A 23171-nucleotide genomic window follows, 5' to 3' on the forward strand; every position below is an offset into this window, starting at 1 on the left:
CCCAACCCTTAGGCAAATCTAGATAATAGGATGCCAAAGATTTTTCTGGCCAACAGAAATTATAAATTTTCTTCCTCTAATTTGTGGATGAGGGCACTTTTGGCTAATAGCTAAATTCTGATTTTGTTGTTAAAAGGAACGGATGCTAAAACACACCAAAAAAAAAAATGTAGACATGTGGACAAGCTAGTTTTGAAACAAAGGTATAAAATGAACTTAAATTGTGGTTGCTTTTTGTATTTGAGCTATCTTTGTTTCTTACTGGGCTTCTATCTCCAGTAGCGGACAAATGTGCTAATTTTCTCAATATGGAATATGCCAGCATTAAAGCCAAATAAACTCGGGTTTAAGATAATTACACTAGATTTCATCAAAGCAACTTGGCACTCATCAAAATTCAGTCCCAGTTGGTTGATGAGATTTCATCAGGCTGCTTAAGAAGCAGGGAAATAAACAAAGTGGAGAGACAATGAAAACAATGTGACAACTGTCAAACAAAATGCCGAGCACAACACTGAACATGTCCCTAAATGCAGTGCTGAACCCACTAATTCTAACCCCCCCGCAACAAATACAAATGTACAAGAATACATGACCACATATTTTGAATTTTCAGTCATCTTTAATTGTGGATTCATTGCATAATACTGATTGTGGAATCATTTGTTACTAAGTATTTAAAGTTACATAAAAGATGAGCAATCTGAGGGCTGTATGGTTAAAAAAAGTTTTAAAATATGGGTGCTTAAGAGGTCACCACCCTTGTTTGAACTCCTTTAAGCAAGTTCTTAATAAATGTAAGCTATTATAAAGGGAATGGTTCAAATTAGGCTACTACTGATGTTATAGTTTTGCAACTAGATATGCTCACATGTCATCCACCTGGTGGAACATTTCACATAGTAGTTCTTGGGATATACAGGTCTTATGTTTCTGATAAAGTAGAAGCAAAGTGGTACCGGCAACGCAGAGCGCTCCGCTTCAAACAGAGCTACAGAAGCTAGCCAAATAACTCTTAATTCAAAGCATACTTGATGACTGTATTAGGTCAGTCTGTGTGCTTGGAGTTGACAGTTATACCAAGTAGAGGAAGATCTGAAATGCAACAGACACTTGACATTTGAAGCAGAAATTACTTTCAATTACTGGAGTGAGCAATACCACTCCCAACATGAAAATAGAAGAATACTACAAGAAATCTTTGCATGCATGCAAGATATGAATGCGGTTTCCTCCTATAGGTTTTGACACAAGATGAAGAGAGAGAGAAAGGGATGGCAGTCTACACAGTACACGTCTTCCATTCAGTTGCTTTTTACCATTTCATTTCATCAGAGGTTCATTTCCTTTAGAATTTTCAAGAAAAGGATAGTTTGGAAAATAGATTCTTCTCTATTTGCTATTTTGGAAAATAAACTCTTCATATCAGCCAAAGTATATTGTACATGTTCTATTTATAAGTTCAAGATAATAATGAAAGACTTATAACTAATTCAAGTTTCTAATTTTTTTGTTATGACTTTGAACTAGACATTCCAATAACTAAATTAAGACTATCAGTGCCTAAAAGCGACCATAGGACGGTATCACCAAAAAGTGAATGGAAAATACTTGCCAGAATTTCCCCCTAGGAACAAGGGAAGATAACATCTATTGAATAAAATGTTAAAAAGGCAGCTCAAGATGAAATAAAGTTGTGTTTGGAGCATATCACGTGCTTGTCTACCTTATGCCATATTTAACTGAATATGATTTGTAGATCCAAGTGAAAATCAGTAAACTAGTTAATGGGAGTATTTTTAAAATTGATCCATCATCAAATCTTGCAGAGTCTACCATAAAATATAGGCACATTGAATTCAATACATGCTAAATTTCATAATACCATTTGGAGAGAAAACACTGCAGAAATTAAAGACCAGGGACCACAGAGGACATATATGCAGTAACATGAACAATCCTAGTTGCATTACCTCTAAGGAATTCCCAGAGAATACTCAGTTGGAAAATAATGAGGCTTTATGGGAGAAAGGGCTCTAAGTGTAATGTCTAAGCGAAAACCAAGCTTTGCGTTTAGCATGATCATTACCGGGGGAATTCACTCAGCCTCTCTGTAGAAGGATGTAAATGAGCGTAACTTAAAAGTTCTGTTTTATAGAAAGACATGTTCTTTTTTTTCAAAGGAAAACTCATGCAGAATCCTTAAAATGTAAAAGAAAAAAAAAGTAAAGCTACTCTCAACCAGAGAGGCCGGATCCTTACCTGCTAGGCACCCCCATGAGCTATGAGAAAACCCACATACCAGGACATAGTGACCACTCCTGAATCTAGATCTAGAGTTTCCTTCTGAACCTCTATAAATCCTACCATCTTTTCAAGGTTCAATTACTGTCATGTAACAGGTTTAAGAAACTGAATTTCTATAGCAAAAACGTCTTTAGGTACAGTGACACAACACACGTTACTGAATTGTTTATATATCTGTATCCATGTTCCTAACTTTAGGCTCATTGCTTATGACATAGGTTGCTAGTCCACTTATAAACTATGTATCACTGTCATACTGATGCTTTAATTTCTTTTTAAATATTCACATACCCAAACTGGACGTTTGTAAATGAATCACCACAAATGGACAGAGACTTCCTCTTCCCTGTGATAATTTTTCAATCTCAAATTTTTCTAGCACTAGTCAATCCATGGGGCTCAAGTCAATAACCAACTCTCACTGACTTTGAGGTATTTGCTGAGTTCATTTCTTCTTTTTATTTCTACTTCTTTTGCCCACAGCTTTCCCCTTTTACTTCCTGATGCATATGTTGTTTCAAACAGATTCTCCATGTTTACGTAAATGGTAGGCTATCCATATCCGTTTGGGGGTTTTTTTTGGTGTGACTTTTGCTTATTCAATCTTTTCTTTCCACTCTCTTTTCACTTATTCAAATCTTCCCATAATTCCAGGTCTACATTCTGAAGTCTCACCTCTCCAGCCACCATTAACCTGTCATAGACATCCTGCAGTCTTCATCCTTTTCAACATGTGGAACTTGCTCTGCATTAGGTTCTATGCTAATCAGGATACTAAATGACTACCCTGGGTATTTTTAGAACTTAATGTTTCAATTTCCCCAACTAGATTATACTGCAAATGAGGAGAAATGAGTTCAACTTTGAATACACTGATACATCTGTTAGCTGAATTGTAGATTAGCCTATACTTCCTCTGCCTACCAAAGACTATTGCAATCTTCTAGGTAGAGAGAATAAAAAGGCCTTCAAGTCAAGTAAAGACAACAGAAATGAAGATGAATGGACGGTGGAGAAACAGGACTGAGTGGCTGGTTATTTAAAAAAAAAAAAAAGTAATAATGACCTACATTTTCTGATCCTTGACTCTGTGTAAGGCAAGGTATGAATGATATTATTTAATCCTTATAACAATCCTATGAAACGGGCATCTGTCATCCTCATAATATAGATGTGGATGCTCAAACAGAGAGATTAAGTAAACATCTCAAGTTTGCATATGTTTAAGTGGTTGAACAAAGACCTGAGTCCTACTTTGAATGAAAGGAAGAGATTCAAAGGTAGGGCTGAGAGCCTGGGTAACTGGGAAGCTAGTGATACCTGTAATAAGGAGTAATAAGGTTTTGAAAGGACGACAGTATGTTTCAGCTATGCTTGGTTTGACATGCTGGCTGGATATCTGAGAGAGATGTCCATCAACAGCCAGATCTGTGGGATTCGGAAGACGATTCACACCTAAATGACAGCTGAAGCCATGAAGCAAGAATCAAAGAGCAAAGAGGCAAGAATAAACCAGCCACAGGGAGAATGGAAAATATAGCAGAATTAACAGCAATTACAACAAAACAAAGCAAAAATAATAAAACGTGCCTATTTGCATATATGTTCATTTACTCCTCACAACAATCCTGTGATATATTATCCACATTTCATATATGACCAAGCTTTGGGAAATTAATTTGATTGATGTCATTCAATCAATAAGTGTCTAAGACCAGTATGTACCAAATTTACAACTCTTTCCACTATTTTTCCATGCTATTTTTTCCAAATTTACAATCATCATCCACTATCGCTGAAGAGATAAAATAGAAACTAGACGACCATTTGTCAAAGACATCCAAGTGTGTATTGGGAGGTTAGAGGGAAGGCAGGAGAAAAAGTAATGAACGGAATGGGTTAAAGGATTAAAATGAGAGAACAAAGACATGATACCTTGCTTCTCACACAATGCTGCAAACACCACAGATTGATAACTATTCTCAACCCAATGTTCTAGGCAGCTGCTAGTATAAACAACATGCTAGATAAAAACACTTTAGATCATACAATTGAAATTGCGCCCTCTGGGAACATTTTCATCCTTGATCTAAATAATATTTGCATGCTTTAAATTTTCAGAGTACTCCAAGCTGGCTGGTAAGAGAAACCCATTAGAAAGTGGACATCGTAAGCTAGAAAACAGGGACTAATACTTCCCAGAGTCTTAGTAAATGGCAAATGGAAGTGGTAGTTAGAAAGCAAATATAGTTCAGTTAGGGTGAATGCATAATGTGCCCAGATTTAAAAAAAAAAAAATAGTACAGCTTATTTAGCTGCACTAATAAAACTGGAGAATGGCTTGGCTTAGAAAGTTGGCAGAAAAAGATTTCAGGGTCATAGAGGACTGCAAGTCAAGGCAAAATTTTGCACTCTAAAAAAGCAAGCATAACAGAAAAATGCATAAACATTGAAATGCATGTCTTCTCTGTTAATTCTCCCAAACTCAGACTCTGCTTAAAGCACTACCCCAAATCTGGGATGTGCAGTTTATCTCCTTTTTTGTCTTATCTTCTTACTTACGCATAACCAGCACAACTGCAGTCACTTCTGTCTTCAGTTGGCAACCTACTAAAATACGTCCATGCTCAAAAGTCCCCTATGGCTTTCCACTGTGTACAAGGTAAAATTCAAACTCCTGTCCTCTCCATAGAAGCGCTTCACAATCAGCATGCAACTATATTTTTGCCATGAGCTTCTGTGACTGACATTCACGAACTCTGAACTTCAACCAGGCTCTTCTGCTCCCTCTCCCTTGGACACGAGAGGCACACTTCAGAATCTGCACCTTTCCCCACAGTACTCTGTCTTAAAAAACAAACAAACAAAAAAAAACTTCCTTTTTTAATGTGTTTTCCACCTACCCCACCTAATATAAGTTTTGCATTTCAAGAAGCATTCTCTGGCCACAACAACTAAAAATGATGCTTTTTCCTATAATAGCAGAGCCTGTAACAATACTCTTTCACAATTAATTTAATTCTGCTTTTCTTTTGTTATTTTGTAACGTGCATCTTCTTCTTCCCTACTTAGACTATAAACTTATTTGTCTGTATTCTCCCCACTTCCAATATGCCCATTTTTAAAAAACCACAGGAATTAATAGGTGTTTAAACTATTGGTTTGATGAACCTGCAGACATGACAATGGAAAAATCACAGATTGCAATGGAAATTCGGCTCCAGCATTTGCTACCTGAATTATGTTGTCAGAGTGGGTTCAAAAGAGGAATTAGAAGGCACCTTGTAACATATTTTAATAAAGTCAATTCAGTTCAGTGAATATTTACTCAAAATCTATATGGTTGTAATATCAAATAGTTTGCCAGATTAAAATAATTTAAGGCCAGTCTTGAAGAAACAAAAATCGGAAAAGATTATTTAAAATGTTAGTGCGGAACTTGACATAATCACTAGAAATAACTGCATCTAAATATGCAATTCCTGATTTTACTTAAGTACGTATTACTATGTAGAAAGATACCATGCTTATTGACAAGTTCAAAGGGTAACTGATCCTTAATCCAAATGCACACTTTCTAGATTTACTAGATACCTGAGAGTTCTAAAGGTATTCAATAGTCACTAAAACAATCAAGTGGACGATTCCATTCAGATATAACTGATAGGTCAAAAAAGCCCTGATTCCACATTGCCCGGGCCTCTGCCAGGTCACACATATTTCACAATTACACGTCAGCTTTCGTTGAGGGATAAACATTCCTGAGCTGCTTTCTACCTCTGGAAACACATGTTTGTTATCTGGATGTTGTTGAAGACGCTGTCCGCCATACTACTCGTTGCTCTGGATGTGATTCTCCATTTGAGAAATATGTTTAATGTATGTCTCTTTCCTATGGAACTAGACTACTTTCTTTTCTATGAGAATTATCATTAATTTCCTCAGTTCTATGATGTAAGTCCCACCCCTCCTACACATATGCACATACTTGGATGTGTCTGAAATTGGAATGAGTATTCACATACATGTGTATATGTTCACATATACATACACATGTGTATACATTCATGTTTGTATATGTGTGTTGTGTGTATATATACACATGCATATATGTTTGTATATACATACATATATATACACATATATTCCCTCCAAAAGTTGTTATGAAATTGATATTCTGTTTTATAATCATTTATTTTAAATACGATAGAATCGTATCTACTTCTCCCCTTTGCCTGATAGGAAACCCAACTCCAAATTTTTGGCTCAATCATTTCAACCAACACATATTCATGTGCTCTATTTCCTTTGTCCTAAGCTCTTATTCTAATTTAAGTGTTTCCTAGTTCTGATCTTTTAAATTTGTTTTGTTTTAGTGTGTTATCAAATATCCTTTTATATTGTTATTAAATTTTTAAAGAAATGGGCAATATATAAGGGTATAACATCAATTATTAAATGTCTCTTGACTATACAAGTTCAAATATTTACTTCCAGTTTCCAAAGTCCTCAAATTCAAGAAAATACTGATACACAGAAAAATTAGGTCCAAGTATTATATAAACAGATCAATTGTAAAGGAAAATCTACTGCCTTTCCATTTTTCGTTTAAATTATAATAACTTTTGCCACTTGAACCTTTTTTGCCTCTCCCTGTTGGACAAATAACATTATTGTCTTCACCACTTCTGTATGATGACAACATGAATCACACTGAGATTTTAGTAAAACTCTGTCATGATTTCCATTAAAATGTTTTTTTCAGCCTCCTAATCCTGGAGGATATCCACGAGTACAGCTCTTGGTCAATCCAGTAGCTGGAGAAGTATTTACAGGAAATCTCAATGAGCGAACCGCCTGCACTTTTTATCAACACCAGTGAAAGCTCCCAGGGAGGTGTCTGGTGAGGAGAATAAGTTGTTCCGGAAACCATTGGGGATTTATACTTGAGGTTCTCCTATCTCGTAAGCTTTTTTTTTTTTTTCTTTAAAAAAAGATCCCCTGTAAGGGGGTGAAAAATCTCCCACTGACACCATGTGTGCCCTATTAAAGTTGTTTTTATTTTAAAGTGTTGTAAAAATGGTTTTATATATTTTACATTAAGATCAGAGTAGCTTACTGCTGTGTAAAATTCATAAAAGAAAGGCCCTTTGGAATTTTCCTGTCCTTGCCTTGTTGCCCATAGAACGTCCGACCTTCGGTGGCATATGTAGTTGAGAAATCCTTTTTACAAGTACCCATAAAAGAGACTAGTACATGTTGCTCCAGACTATAATTAAAGGGGCGAGTGGAGACTCCAGATGGGAAGCTGCAGAGAATGGCACAAAGAGGTGTGGCCCCTTTCACTGCTCGCTCCCGGGCCCCTCCGGCAAACAAGGCTGGCACCGAGACAGGCTCACAATGAAACTGGGAGAAGAGGTCATCCTATATCCCCTCCCTCGGCCTCTATGTGATGGGCGCTTTACACGCCCTTGGATTTCTACGTCTAAGTCCAGGACGACACTGTTACCCCTTTCTGGATTTGTCATGCTCTCCGGTGCACACCGCAATAGAGCCCGCTTTTCTGCTCCTCCATTCTCTCAGACTGTCACCTTTCTGAAATGTGAAAATTAGTAGATCTGATTTTGGTATCATTTGGCTCAATCATTTCAACCAACACAGGTATCATTGCTTAAAAAAAAAAAGAAAAGAAAGAAAGAAAAAACAGAAAACACCACCAACAACAGGTACCAATACTTACCACCTACTCACTTTCCAGCAAACAAGTAAAAAAAATTAACAAGTGGGAGAGGGGATGTGGAGAGGGCAGGGCAGGCAGACTGCCCGAGACACTGCCTAATGCTCATTGTTAAGATCACTAAAGCGGGAATTTCCGACACTAGCTACTGAGAGAAATGTTTAGGGCCAGGTAGACCTTTGATAAACATGAATTTAATATAACAATTATACATTAACATTTAAAATGTGGCTGCTTGCTTATGAGTGACTGTCCCAGTTTATAATTACTATAAACATTACAATTAGGTGCCATCTGTCTAGAGTACCTGGGAACTAGCATGATTTGCTTAAAGCGAGTAACACAAATCACTGATTTTAAAATATAAAGTATTTAGCATAGCAAACAGAGGGGCAACAAGAATTCCCCTTTTTTAGATGCTGTCATTTTCATACAAAAATGTCAATAGCTACATTCCTGACAACTATGAAAGTTTCAAAAGACAAAATGTTTTCCTCTTATCCTCTCTCTTCCAAACTACTCTTGAGGTTGGCATGTATAAAACAGACCACATAAATTACAACTCAAATGTAAACAAAATGTACAGAAATAAAGAACATATGTCTAAAGCATATTTTCTTGACCCTTATCCTACTGAAATTGTGCTTATTTCCTGCTCTCAGTTTAATCCATCACAATCTGCAACCATCTTTAGTTATATTATCTAATACCTAGTCCACATGTTGCTGTCAATTTATGTACAGAAAACAAAGATTAGAGAGGCCTTAGTATTATTGCCTTTTTAAAAGTAGATGTTTGCAGAGATTAAGGGTCTAAGTTGCTAAATAATATTTTCTTTTGTTTCCTACCAAGTTAAAAGCCGCTTTAAAAAAAAAAAAAGGATAATGGTCAAGTAAGTTCTCACAAGATGAATAAGTTATTTTCAAATTGAAATAGTATGTAGTAGCAGATTCCATATTTAAATTTTAGCACAGTCCCGAGAAAACGCAACTAGGGCTTAAAGAGTTACACTGTGTTGTTTCTTACAAATGTGATACAGTGCATTGAGGCAGCCGCAAGCAAAAGGGACAAAAAGCTATCTGAGCATGTGTCAGAGCATCACCTAAATTACTTTAACAGCCTGACCGCTTAAATGTGTCAGAAAGAGGAAAACCATGCTGGGCACAGAGCTACTGGATGTGGGGGTGGGGCTCGGATCCCAGCGCTTCTATGCAGACCAGGGAGCAAGGGGGCAGAGATGGACGCTGGGTGTGACCCAATACAAGGCAGCCTCAGCTAGAGAGCAACCATGAAAGGCTGAGGATAGAAATCACAATCTTGAAGTCACAATTCCCCGGCCCCGCCCCCGCCCCCCAACAAACAGAGAACCAATGACAGTAAAATTATAGAAGAAAGTCTTAGCAGGGGAAGCCAAACCGAAGCAAAGCTAGTGGCATTTATGACCTTTGGGGTAGGTTTCAGCAGATATTTCAAGTTGGAAGATGTTGGGAGGGGGTGCTGAGGGCAGGGTGCCATGATTTTTTAAAGTATTTGTAGAACAAACGTAAAATGATATGTAAGTTGGAGGGAGAAATAGTTTAAAGTAGGCTACTTTGATGTTGGACAGCCGTGCCTTATCTTTGACATCTATTATAAGAAACAAGGAAGAGGCGCAGGAAAACCTGGGTTTCCTAGGTAGCAAAACCTTGGTCCAACCCTTGGCTCTACCACTAGATGCTTGCCACGTATCCTCATGGACCAGCTGGAGCCTCACTAGAGTTCAGCTCCTCCTCTTCCCTAATATATAGTGGGAGGATCAAGGATAGTCACATAACACAGCCACGGGGTCAATAGCTTAATTTTTTCCCCCTAGATCTTCAAAAATCTTTCATTCAGATCTCTAATCAAATGATGTTCCCTCAATTTCCCTGAACACCCTAAATAAAATTTACACCCACAACAAATTTTTTCACTAGTTCCTTATCCTGCTTTATTTTTCTTCACAGCCCCTATCTCCACATGAAATTATGCACTCATCCACCTCTTTATTGCCACGATTCCCACTAGAAAACAGTCTGTAGGACTCTGAGCAATGTTATGCCTAGAGCAATGATTGGTACATAGCAGTGCTCAATAAATATCAATGAATGAATTAAAATTAGTTGTCTTGAGACCTTACAAAATAATGAGTCCCAACAGATGGGATAAAATGTTTTAGGTGGAAGTTATGTCGGTCAAGCCTGTGAAAGAGTGCAAGAGTACAGCCGCCTCCAAATGTCACCATTTTCCCCTGTACACAAGCATCTTCCACCTTTGTACTTCTACAATCACAATTTTGTTCTTCCTTCTGTCATTTAAATATGTGATAATAGCATATTTATATTTTTCTATTAATATATTGCCTAATATATAACATGGCTGAGACTTGAAATCCCTTCCATTTAAAGATGCAGGTTATATATTAATAGAATAAATTGGTCTCTGTTTTATTAGGATGAGTTCTATTAATTCGTGTGCTCAGGGTGGGAGGGAAGGGAGTAAAGACAGTTATATCTACAGTGAGTACAGTCTTCATTTTTAAGGAGTCCATTCTTTTTCCGCCTTCTTTCCGACACACATTGTTCGGTCTATTTCGTCTCTCACTCACTGTCCATCTTTCTCTTTTTTTCCATGGCCTTTTATGTTCCCTTTTTTTTTTTCCCCCTCTTTCTCTCTCTCTTCTCTTCCTCCATCCTCCTGCTATCTTGGTAGCTAAACCACAAGTCATATGTGAACTTAAAAAGAGTCTTGCTTAGTCTTTGAAGGTTGACTACCTGTGGGAAGGAAGGAGGAGGACAGAGGAGGGTGAAAGGTGCCAGATATGAAAGGCTTGACAAATGCACAGTGCAACTACTGAAAAAGTAGTTCGGTTCTTTGGTTATAGAACAGTGCTCTTGGGCTTATAAGTCTCTCCCTAATCCTTCATATGACAACCACAGAACTTGCCCGTATGTTTTGGCAATTAATCTTAGAATCACTGGATTTTAGAACTGGATGGGACCTTAGAGCTTGCTTACCCCAATACTCTCAAATTTACAAATGAGGAAATAGAGGCCAAAAGAGGTTAAGTGACTTGCCAAGGGTCACAGAATTAATGACTTGACAGGGTACAGAGACTCAGATCTCCTGATCGCCAGACCAGAATCCTGAAAAATGAGTGTCAGAAAAGCCCAAGAAACTCTACAGGTTGTGTCATTAGAAACAAAAGAAAAGATAACTAATCAAAAAGAAAAGTTTGGGAATGAACACTAAGTAACTTCAAGTGTAAATTAATTCATGACTTAGGATATTTCCAGATATTCTTTCTTTTTTTAAAAGCAATAGTAAATGACAATTAAAAGGAAAGTAAGCTAAAGCATTACATTGTTTTTTTCATCTTGCATTCATTTATTTTCTCATTTTTAATAGTTTTTAGTGTAATGTCTTATACACTTAGTGACTATTCCATTACGCTGACCTCTAACTTATGCTTTCCAGTAATCGAAAGCAGCTGATTTTAATGTGGTGGTGCTTCAGTGTGAAGGAGGTTAAGGCTGTGTTTGTGTGCAATCAGGTTAAGACTGGCTCCAACAAGAGAAAAATCCATACATATGTTGAAAAGATCTGAAAAATGCCTGTATTCCCAACCTGATTACGACTTACATTTTTGCATGGTTTGTCAAAGCAGATCACTAAAATCAAATCAAGATGTAAAATGGGATAAAGTGGTTTTCTTCTCCATTCTTCCATTAATCACCGTGACCTACTGAAGAAAGAAACTTTTTGCTTTCTCACCTGAGGCAAGGTGGGGTATTCCACTGGAAGTTATGCCAATTTTTATCAATTAGTGCTCAAATTCCAAAATTAATTTTCTAGTTTTCATTTCTTGCATTTATTTTATTGCAGTTATTTTATTGCAGAGTAATTTTCCATTTCTATCAACAATTCTTTTGTAGTTCTCTTTTTATAAAATATAAAGCAAATTCCCATATAACCTTTAGACCTGTGCACTTTGAAGATTATATAAAAACTGAACTTATTAAACTGAAAATGTAGAACAATAGATAGTCTCACCTAATAAACAATACTTGGTAAAACCTAAATGTGAATTTAATCAGAGTTCATTAATGGGTCACTTGTCAGAAAGCGAATATTAGCAGATGATACATAAGCATTTGTTTTGGCATAATTTAAATTGCTGACAGTGTCAGGTTGTACTCTATAAGGCAGTATATACTGTTGTTGGTAGTACAAAAAATAAGAGCACAGTAAACATTATAGGTTAACAATCTAGTTGTTATCTATAAAATTCTCAAGTAAGACTGGGGCTAGGTCAAAATATTTGGGGAGGGGAGGGGAATATGCTGGCTCTTGTTACACATAAGCATGTTTGTTAGAGGAGCATTTTCAGGTTAATTTTTGCTATTAACGTAAACCACAATTGGGGGACCACATTGCTGGAAGAGAAATGCGGGGAGGGTAGTTGTATAAACAATATACAACAAAGGAAGTCTTTATTTCCAATACCTGAATCCATCAGGTTTGTTTTTAGGTACAAGGTTGCAGGTTAAATGCTCTCAGCTATCCAAGAAGTGGCTTATTAGTTTTGTAAGAAAATATTTTCTTATATTTTGACTGAAAAATACCCAGTTTAAGTGAACAAAACCATCCTTGTTAGTGAAAAGCAAAGCCAAAAAAACTTTGTTTCAAAGGCCCAGGAAAGCAAAGCAAAACTAATTCAAGAGGAAAAGCTGCCTTCCTAATAGTAGCTTCTGAATCTGGATCTAATAGTTCTCAAAGGCCGACTGGAGTCTTCAAGTCTTAAGTTTGTCTTCCTCCATGGATCATAGGCATTCTCTATGAGGCAGAGTAATATGGATATAAATCCATTTTAAGCAGATATATATTCTCTCTCTGGGCTACAGCCACAAAGCTGAAGAACTATGCACCAACAGCAAGAATAAGGGCAAGCAAAAGTTTTTATTATTTTACAGGGCAATTTTCCAAACACGACTTCCTTTTTTTTGCTTTTCTATCTTGTGGACTAGAAAAACCCCAACTTCGTCTCTGGTAATGTAGCATCCACTAGTGATAAAATAAACAGTAACAAGCGATTCTGCTCTAAGAAGCGCAGTGACAGCGCCGATAACGGCATTTAAAACAGACTTACTCAGCGTCGGCCGGCACCTGAGCTATGTATGCTTCTCCTAATTTGTAAATGGGCCTAATCCTGTTATTACAGGATAATTACTGCAAATCAGCACAATTACTACAAAGACATGAATAAACACACACATCCCAGTAGCTGTTTTCTACAAATTATTATGAAAACAAAGAGAACCGGCTAATTGTGGTAACATTAAGACAATGTTTATTCCTCCCAGTGTTTGGGCAAGTTTATTTTAAGTTGTCTTCTTCAACTAGTATTGATGCAGATGATTTTACAGATTCCATAAACCTTTCTAATCTAAACTATTCTCAACTGAAAGTTGGCTGCTTCTTCCAAAGCAACATCTGCAAAGGCCTGATTTCATAAGCCAAAAAAACCAACTAACACACTTTTAGAAATCTCAATTTAGAAAACTCATTTGGATTGTACTCTTCTAAGTTATTATCAACATACCATGAAAATGAATGAAATATTCACTTTGTATTCTTCACAATTTAAGCATTCATCTCCAAGTTAGTACAATGTGGAATTTTACCCTCTCACTGATGATATTATCAGGTTTCCCTCATAGATAACTATTAGTTATTGGAAGGGAGGGTGGTTATGGAAGAGGAGAATTCAGAAAGCACACAGCCCATGATAGTGGTTATCCAAACTCACCTCCTGGACAGTGCCTCATGGCCATCTTACATCTCCTGGATTCAGCGATGGTTGGACATGGTATCGTGTCTTTTGCTGGCTTTTTAACAATTTGCCGTGTTCTGGTTTCCAGACCCCATTTAAATCCACATGTGCGATTATTTCTGCTACAAGTTCCCCATTCACTCCAATGACCAACTTCACATCCTTCTGATAAAGATTTAAAAAACACAAACACAAATAAAAATTTGGTATTCATTTGCTCCACTGTCACCAAATATACATAGCTGTGTTTTTCCACTCCCCCTACCTCCGACCTTCAGATACCAAAAATTAAGTTGTACAGCCCACCAAAACCAAATTTGCCTTTTAGGAACTTTAATTCTTTAAACCATACATAGGGTTACTTCCATTTACAACAAATAATTGCCACATAAGTAATTTAAAAATTATTACTTTCTATTTGTCTTAGTTCATTTTTTGAAGACGTGCTACCGGTCCATTCTAAAGACACTGAAATATATAATCTCTAAAAGATGCAATAGCTAAAACCTACAGTAGAGGATACTATTTCTATACCATGACAGAAGACAAAATTTTATGGGTTAATTCTGAATGTCCCCACTACAATTCACAAATGTGTGAGTTTTATTTTGGAAGTAGTTGGTGAAAGGATAGGGTATCTATTTAGCATTTTCTGATTATCTCAATTCTTTCAATAGGTGTCTAGAAACCATAGTATGTATTTCTTATTCCCTAAATTGGTGCTGTATATTACTACAGTTTGAAAGGTAAACAAGTATGATCATATATTTGAAAAATGTATGCTTTTCCTAGATATGTAAAAGCTTTTAGCATCCTCTTTTGTAAATTCATGTAGTGGAAAAGTAGGCTACCCTCCACTCCCTGGGGTGGGGCAATAAAGGGACAAAAATAGTCAAAGTTAACCTTCTTCATCAAATTCACCATTAAGAAGCCCCTTTGCACTAGCAGATGAGGATTCAGCCCCAGAGTCTACACACATTTCAATATTCCAGATTTCAGCAGGCATCATGGTTATTCTTAGATTTTTCAAAGCTATGTAAGATTTGTATTCAGGGGAATGCATAGGACCCGATATGTAATTTGTTTACATTTAAGAGTTTCATAAGAGTTTCCATTGAACATTTGTCATGGGCTGGGTCCAGCCTCTCAAAAGCCAACTCAACATTCTGAATATACTCTTCTAGTGACTTTCTTATTTTTCAATAGGGTGTTGCCTGTATGAATGTATTAACACACGCAAATAGGAACATTACACATTTCTTCAAAAACCTCTCATTTAAATGTGTTCTCTGTAAGCTTTCAAATATATAATTATAGACTATTTTAGCAATATTTCTGTAGAAAAGAAGTTCTTAATTTTCTTTTAAGTCTCCATTTCAAGGAGATGGCAAATCTCACTTATAATACATAGCTCTATTGTACATCATATCAAATGTATAACATGTCAGATAAAATTCAGAGGTTGGGGATTAGGGGTTGAGCTAGTGATGATGCCATTACATCTAAGAATAGGTTCAGGCATTCATCAAAATGTAGGCACTCACAGATCTTTACCTTTTAATCAGTAGTATAAAACCAAAATCATATAAAATCAGTAAAAAATTAGTATAAACACCCAAAACCAAAGTGTTTTTCAAATACTCAAAGAATATAAAATTTATAAAATGTATATTTCTAATTATTGTTCACAAATAGTATATATGTGTATATTAAGTTATGCATTCTAGATATCTAAATTTAGTAAAAGTAAAATTTTTTAATGTACTTGGCAACATGCAATCATCAACAAAATGTATTTTACACAAAAATTTTCTTTCCGATTGATTTTTTTAAGCAAATGGCTAAGAAGCACTATAATTAATATATATAATGGAAGTAACAGAATAGGTAACCACATGATACTGCCTGAAAACTTTTCCTTTTAAACAAAATATTTTCCCTTAACAGTTACTAACAGTTTATTAAAATAATTAAGAAACAGATATATTACACATGATAAAAATGTTGATATCAGCATTTAAATAGTTTAACCTAGTAAATGTACAACTAGCAAATCATGTAGCAAGATGTAATATATGAGACTACCCAATGTCATGATGCCTAAAGAATTCAGAAAGTCAGCAAAACACTTAAATAATTTTCATTGCTAATTAACAAGATTTTGATTTTAGGTTGATATATATCTAGCATGCATTTTTTTTCCCCCAAGAAAGAGGTGTTAAAAGTTGAAGTTTGAAAGTTACATGAAAAACTACTCACCCACACATTCCATGGTTTCATCTAATGGTGCAAAACCATCTGGACATTCATCAAAGCAACGGCCTCTATGCAAATAAAAGCCTACTTTGCACTTGGTACAAAAGTCTTTGCTAAAGCAAGAATCACAGTTTTCTATTCTGCACCCTAAAAACAATTTTAAAGAGAAAAAGATAATTTCAGTCAAAGAAATACACTTGTTTTGCAAATAAAACTTTCACAAAACTCATTGGTCAGCTCAACCGAAATTCTAGTGGTCAGAGAAATATGTGTTCAACTCGTTTGTCTCCTAATGCCATCTCATTCTAAATCACTCCTACCTCTTCTAATAGCTCACCACATCAATAAAGTAAGACGAAATTTCAGCCCAGGGCCCAAGCAGCATGAGACCCTTCAGAAATGTTCGCAACTCCAAATGGGATTAAAGCAAAAGATTAAAAAGAAAAACACCCCCACTACAAATTACATTGCTGCTGGGATTGAAATCTGTTCTGCTCTTCAAAAGACCTACAATGAAAAACAGAAAGGGAATACTCTAATCAGTGTCTTCTGTTTCAGAACAGTAAAATCCTGTTTATGTTGGTCAATGCTGGCATTTACTTTCATCGGAGGGTGTCTTAACTTGGAGGGGTAGTTTAAGTGATTTCTTTAAAACATACAATGTGTCAAAGGCTTTACATGCATTTTCATTTTAATCCTACAAAGTGGGCAGTACTATCCCTGTTTTGCAAATAGGAAACTGAGACTAAATAAGAGAGATAAAGTCATATAGCTTGTAGTGGCTAAATTGGTCCTGAAAGCCCCCCAAACCATTGCCTTCTAAATCTTCATAACACACCGAATTTCGGTAGGAGCAGTCTTTGAAACAGATGTGCTTTCAGGCCTGCTACATGTGGATTTGAGTGCCAGCTCTGCCCTTACCAGCCCTGTGACTCAGGACAACTACATGCCTCTCTGAGCCTCCATTTCCTTCTGTATAAAAGAGGGATGTCACCAACTTTACGAGGCTATTGTGAGAACTTATAACAATATATGTAGATTGCCCAGCTCATAATAGGTAGTCTATACTGCACATGGAAGCAATAGTAGATTAGAAACATGTATTTTTCCACTAAACAACACACATTACAACACGGTGTAAAAAGAAGCAATAATTTATCTTGTATTCTAGGTCAGATTCCCTGATAGTAACATCAGGGCCAGTAACATCTGGGCCAGACATAACTGGCTTGCACAGGTAAAAATAATATAGTCTAAACTACTCTTCAAAGAGAGGAAAGAAGAGAAGGATGGAGTGTCAGTTAATTGAAAGGTCAGGTTTTCTAAAGCTAGCACATTACTTGCAGCAGATTTAATTGATGGTAACTAACAGCACGTAAACCTCTACGAAATTGCTTTTATTCACTTAACAAGGCTCTCAGTGCCGGTAGTGTATTTGGAGTTTCAATGATTCAGAAAAGCTTTAAAATATATAGTTCTTTGCAAGCAAAGAAATAATGGAATAGAAAATGTAACCAAAACATGAAATCATTGAATATTAAAATTTTTTTAAATTGAGAAAATAAAAGCAGAAAGTAGAATTTAAAGGCTAAAAATTTTTTTGTCAAATTACATTATAAATAATGAGTTTCTAGGCCTCTAAAAAGAAAATGGCGACTCTTCACCTTTCAATATTGAGTCTAAACGGGTTTTCATGTATTAAATGACCACCATGAATCAGCTAATTCAACTCCTAAAATGTTACTAAATTTACAATTGGAGAACCAGCTATGTGTGGGTGAAGGCTCACAGTCAAATTACGGCATTGCTTTTTGTGGGGAAGATGGTAGGCACAGAACAGTTTATCAGCCCATAAAAAGTTCATTTATAACCTTAAATGCTGTAACCTATATTTTAATAAAACACTGGTCTATAGCTGGTGAGTAGCTTCTTAATCATGGTCAAAATGCATGACCATCATGTCCACAAATTGTTGGTTTTCTTGCTACAAATGTTTTAAAAAAAGCAAGCAGCCCTTTCTGTTAGAATTATTTCCCAAGAAATAATGATAAACATCCCAAAGATAAAACAGAACTAAAAGATGAAAAGAACAAAGTATTTATGTTTTAAAGAGGACTATACACTTCATAAATCAGCTGTTATCTATAAGGTCTGAATTTCCTTTAAAACATGACCTACAATAAGCTTTCTGGCCAAAAAGTTATAGCAACAAGCATTTGGAATTAATTTTCCAAGGTCCTTTGTGGATCATTACTGTTACCTATCACTCCCTTTCCTCATTGGATTCCACGCTCCTGATGCCAGTTCATAGAATATGGAATTTCTAAAATTCCTGTCATTCTCTGTAAAGTCCCTTAGAACTTCTTCAGGCATAAATTCTGCTAGAAGAAAGTTTAATTGTTTGTCCTCAAATTTAAGTAGAATAAAAATCTGATGCATTCAAATTGTAGAATACTCCAACCATGGAACAGCATCAGGTGAATTATAAGCAAGGACTAAGAATAAGCTCTAAGATCTATAGTGAAGTGAAAAAGGCAAGTTGCAGGAAATAGGATGATATAATAAACAATATATGCAGGTGTGTGTGTGTGTGTGTGTGTGTGTGTGTGTGTATGAAGCAGCTTGGAGAACTTAATTTGGGAAAGGGTGGTAGAATTTTAAAATTTTATATATATTTCTGAATTATATAAAGCTTTTATAATTATAATGCATTTATGTATTAGAAGTAAAGCAGAAAAAATTATTTCACTATGCATTTGTGACCTACGTAAATTTACAGAAAATAAAACTTTATTAACATTCTAAAATAAATTCTTTTGCTTTTAACGGGCAAGAACAAATAAAGGAACATTATCCCATCCCAAATTTTTCCAAATGTGGTTGCATGAAATTATATCCCTTATTTGATAAAGCTGAACCTGCTTTCGCCTTCAAAATACACAATCATTTGACCATTTCTTGACAATATCCTTTTGTTTTCATATATTGTATAACATCTTTCCTTCACTCAAATCATAAGGGAAAAAACTAAATATTTTTTATTCAAAAAAAAAAAAAAATTTAAACAAAAGCTTTGATTGATGCCAAGTCCTAACATCACTGGACGCTCCGCTGACCTTCCTGGTCTCAGTCACTCTTTGCCACAATGTAAAACCAACACCGGCAGCCCTTACATTCTGTGGCCTGAACTGACACAACTTACCTAATCATGGACACCTATGAACCGAAAGATTTTAAAGCCAGCAACTGCTCACACCACCTGCCATGGAAACCTGCCCCTTGACACGGTCCAGCACCCACAAACCGCTTCTCACCAGCCCCAGGTTCACCCATAACCCCCTGCCTTGTTCTGCCACTTCTCTCGTAACCACCTCTTCTGGTTTGGAGAAAACCACTATTTATGGGGCCTCAAAGTCCTATACTTCCCCTCCCCTATGCCAGCTTGTAGCTATTCTGCCCAAAACTTCTTAAGCTTGTTATCTTTAAGTAAATGGAATTTATATCAACTCTATTAACTCATTTTTAATATAAAAGTAAAACATTCTCATTATAAATAAAAATTCAAAACAATGCAGAAGGTTTCAAAGAAAATACAGAAATACTCTTCCTTACTTGAATGGCATATCATGCCCATTCCTCAGAAATAGCCACCATATTAACAGTTCAGGAAAGTCTCTGTGTCAATTTTATAAATAAATGAGTTTTAAAATAGCAATGGTATTATTCAATAGACTGATAAACCTCAGAAAACTTTATACTGTGTAAGAAAACAGGTATATCAAAGTTTACTAAACATCAGTCTTTTCTATAAAAATCTGGGCTTTAAGTCTTTGTTCAGAAATATAAAATCCGGGTTTAGCCAACTTACATGCTTCTAAATTACATGCCTCCTCAAAAATGTAATCCATGAAATGAGGACCGCCAATATCGGTTTAAGTAAAATTACTGTCCAAGTGAAACTGTGCCCAAATGTGGTCTGACAGGGCTGTCATTTAGCAAAAGGGGCTGAGTCTGGCCCAGAGACAAAAATACAGGCTGGGCACCCCTTCCTCTGTTCTCCCACAGTATCCATACAGGCTCCATTATAACATTCTTCAAATTATACTCTAGCTTAGTTCAACAGTTCATTCCAAACATTCTCCAAAAATTTAGTATTTTGTCAGACCCTGAGAACATAAAATTATAATACTCATTTCCTGTTCTGGAGGTGTGAACCCCGAGAGTGGGCTGTGTGGCACTCACAGGCCCAGCGACATAGCATAGCAGACATCAGAGGCATGAGCTGGGTACTTGAAAGGTGGAGAAAGTGGGTGCATTTCCATTCTGTCATTACAGTTTTCATTATTATTTTTCAATCTGAATTCCTTGCTTCTAACGCAGTGCCAGATTCATGGTAGGGTTCTGATGCTTGCCAAGTGAACAAGTAGGCCACTTAAAAATTCAATTCTTTCATATTTAAAACTCATTTGGATTCTTAGTTGAGATTGCTTGCATATGTTCTATAAATATCTTTATTGTAGAAGGAAAGATTGTTCGCTATAAAGTGTGGGTCCCCAATCCCCAGGCTGCAGACCAGTACAGGCCCGTGGCCTGTTAGGAACCAGGCCGCACAGGAAGTAAATGGCAAGCAAGGGAGCAAAGCTTCATCTGTATTTGCAGCCACTCCTCAGCGCTAGCATCACTGCCTCAGCTCCACTTCAGATCATCAGGCATTAGATTCTCATAGGAGCACTGGTCCCTGATGCCAAAATGGTTGGGGACCACTGCTATAAAGGATGACGAGTCTTAGTAGAGGAGCAAATAAACACATGAAAACAGGTGTTTATAATAGAGAACGTAAATATTGATGTACTAAGGAAGTTGGAACTTCAGGAGAGCAAGTTTTAGACAGAGGGAAAAGTAGAGTTCTGGCCACGGCAAATCCATTCATAATAAGGCAATGAAGAAAATTCACTTGGTGTGAGATGGACCCCATGCAGAGTGGCCTGAATGAACTGGAGGGTAAGTGGAGGGGGTGGTTATCAGGCTTAAATTGCTGTGGATGGGAAATTTCACTTCCTATTTCATTCCAAAAAAAGGTAGTGAAATTATAAATCATTTGTACTTTGTGTGGTTTTAAGTATTTAAGTAACAGTTAAAATGAACTAAAATGAGGTTAGGTTCAAAATTAGGGCTTGCTATGACTGTAATGAGGTTTTTGAGCACGAGAGCAACATGACCAAGATGGCATCTGGTTTGTTCCCTCATTTCAACAGGTAAAAGCCACCAGGAGCCAGGCATCATGAGGGACAACTAAAGGCACAGATGAACAGGTAGGTCAGGATCTTTAGTGAATGAAAAGGAAAGGTGCCCAGACTGGCTATGGGGTAATGTCAGTATATACAGAGGTGAGCTGGAAAGTGCATATTCTCAGGAAATTAAGCTTCCTGAAAGCAGGAAGAGAGTGGAGGTAAAGAAAATTGCTGACAGGCTCCACATTCAGTGGCAGTCATGGGAAAAGGAGTCACGATGAATCAACAGGACCAACAAACTGAGTCATGAAGAAGATCCACAACTATCCCCTCTTCCTTTGGTCCCACAGCTCTCTGAAGGCCTTGGAACACTGGGAGAGTTAGTTTTGTTTATCTTACCAGCAAATCTAGATGACAAAAACCATCTCTTAATTGGATATCTCAGCATGGCTGATCATATAAATAAAAAAAAATTAAATCCCCTGAATTGAAAGCAGAGAAAAACCAACCTCTGTTAAACCCAACTGTGAAAAAAATAATAATTCTATATATTACAATCAATTATTGGAGAAAGGGAAGTAATCAATGAGGTAGGACTTCAGACACACACTGAGGAATCCATTTCTGTTATTGATCATCAGGACAGTGGGCTTCGAGTTGCTTTAACCCACCCTGAAAATCTCACTGCTCATTGTTCCCCAGTTGCCTTTTATTGCCAACTACAAGCATCTCTACATAGAATGTGGCAGATGCTGACACCCACTAAGGGCATTTAGTCTTCAGATTGCAGTTACAAGGATCCAAGAGCATCAGACTAACCCCTGGAAAATTCTTTGGTTTCTCTGCTCAATGTATGCTAAAATTTGAACAGAAATTAAGGAGATAGGGTGTTCTAAAAGACATTTGAAATTAGACTTTCAGCAATTTTTTTCACAAGGAAAGTACTGGACTATGCAACTTAATACGAGGTTTCTTATAATTGTTTAAATACTTTTCGATTTCTGTAACAACTTAAAATACTGTTTATCATTCCCTCTCAAAACTTGCAATAGTTTGTAAATATCCCTAAATAAAATTTTTAAGTTTTATGTTACATAATCATGTATTTCTAATATATACATTTGCAGTAATCCCATTAGAATAGGAATCGATGAAATTTATGACCTAAAATCTAAAAGTACATTACTTGTCATGTGCTGTAGTTATACACAGCTCATTAGAATCTTCATTATATTTTGACCTAAAGAAAATAAAAGACAGAATTAAAGTTTTCAGGACTTAATGTTTCATACTTAAAACTGAACAATTTGAGTGATGACACAGATAACCAGCATTTCTAAGTTAACAGAAGATCTAGGGTATTGAAATGGGTGTAAGTCAAATTGCCTTTATTAGTTAGGAGAGTTAGCATAAAATGTAATTCAACTATGCCAAGTAGAGAATGTTACACTCAGAACAAGAGCCAAAGGCAGGAAATAAAAGCTATGTTGAGAAAATAGTGGTCTCTCAAACAGTACAATGGTTAACAGATATGCAGTTAGAACCTTGGTTCACTTCCTGTTGTGTAACTGTGGGCAAGTCAGTAAAGCTCTCTTTGCTTCAGTATCCTCATCTATAAAAAAGAGGCAGCATCAGTCCCTATCTCCTAGAGTTGTTGGGTGGATTCGAAGACTTAATAGAGACAAAGATCCTGGCACAATATCTGCTGTGTAATTAGTGATTAAAGGATGTGAGCTATGATGAGTGTAAAAATTTATCAGCTGGGACAGTCCAAGATGGTGGATGGAAG

At 36.4% G+C, this 23171-nt stretch overlaps 1 protein-coding gene across 1 annotated transcript in view; it reads right to left on the minus strand.

The window, feature by feature from the left end:
* Positions 1-23171, minus strand: part of RSPO2 (R-spondin 2) — a 155210-nt gene that overhangs the window by 43662 nt on the left and 88377 nt on the right. The window contains exons 4-5 of the mRNA XM_011369456.2: positions 16155-16298; positions 13872-14060 (exon numbers count right to left, since the gene is read on the minus strand). Of these exons, the coding sequence (XP_011367758.1) occupies positions 13872-14060; positions 16155-16298 (333 nt within the window). The remainder of the gene's footprint in view (positions 1-13871; positions 14061-16154; positions 16299-23171) is intronic.

Source organism: Pteropus vampyrus, unplaced genomic scaffold (assembly GCF_000151845.1).
Source record: "Pteropus vampyrus isolate Shadow unplaced genomic scaffold, Pvam_2.0 Scaffold149, whole genome shotgun sequence".
NCBI lineage: Eukaryota > Metazoa > Chordata > Mammalia > Chiroptera > Pteropodidae > Pteropus > Pteropus vampyrus.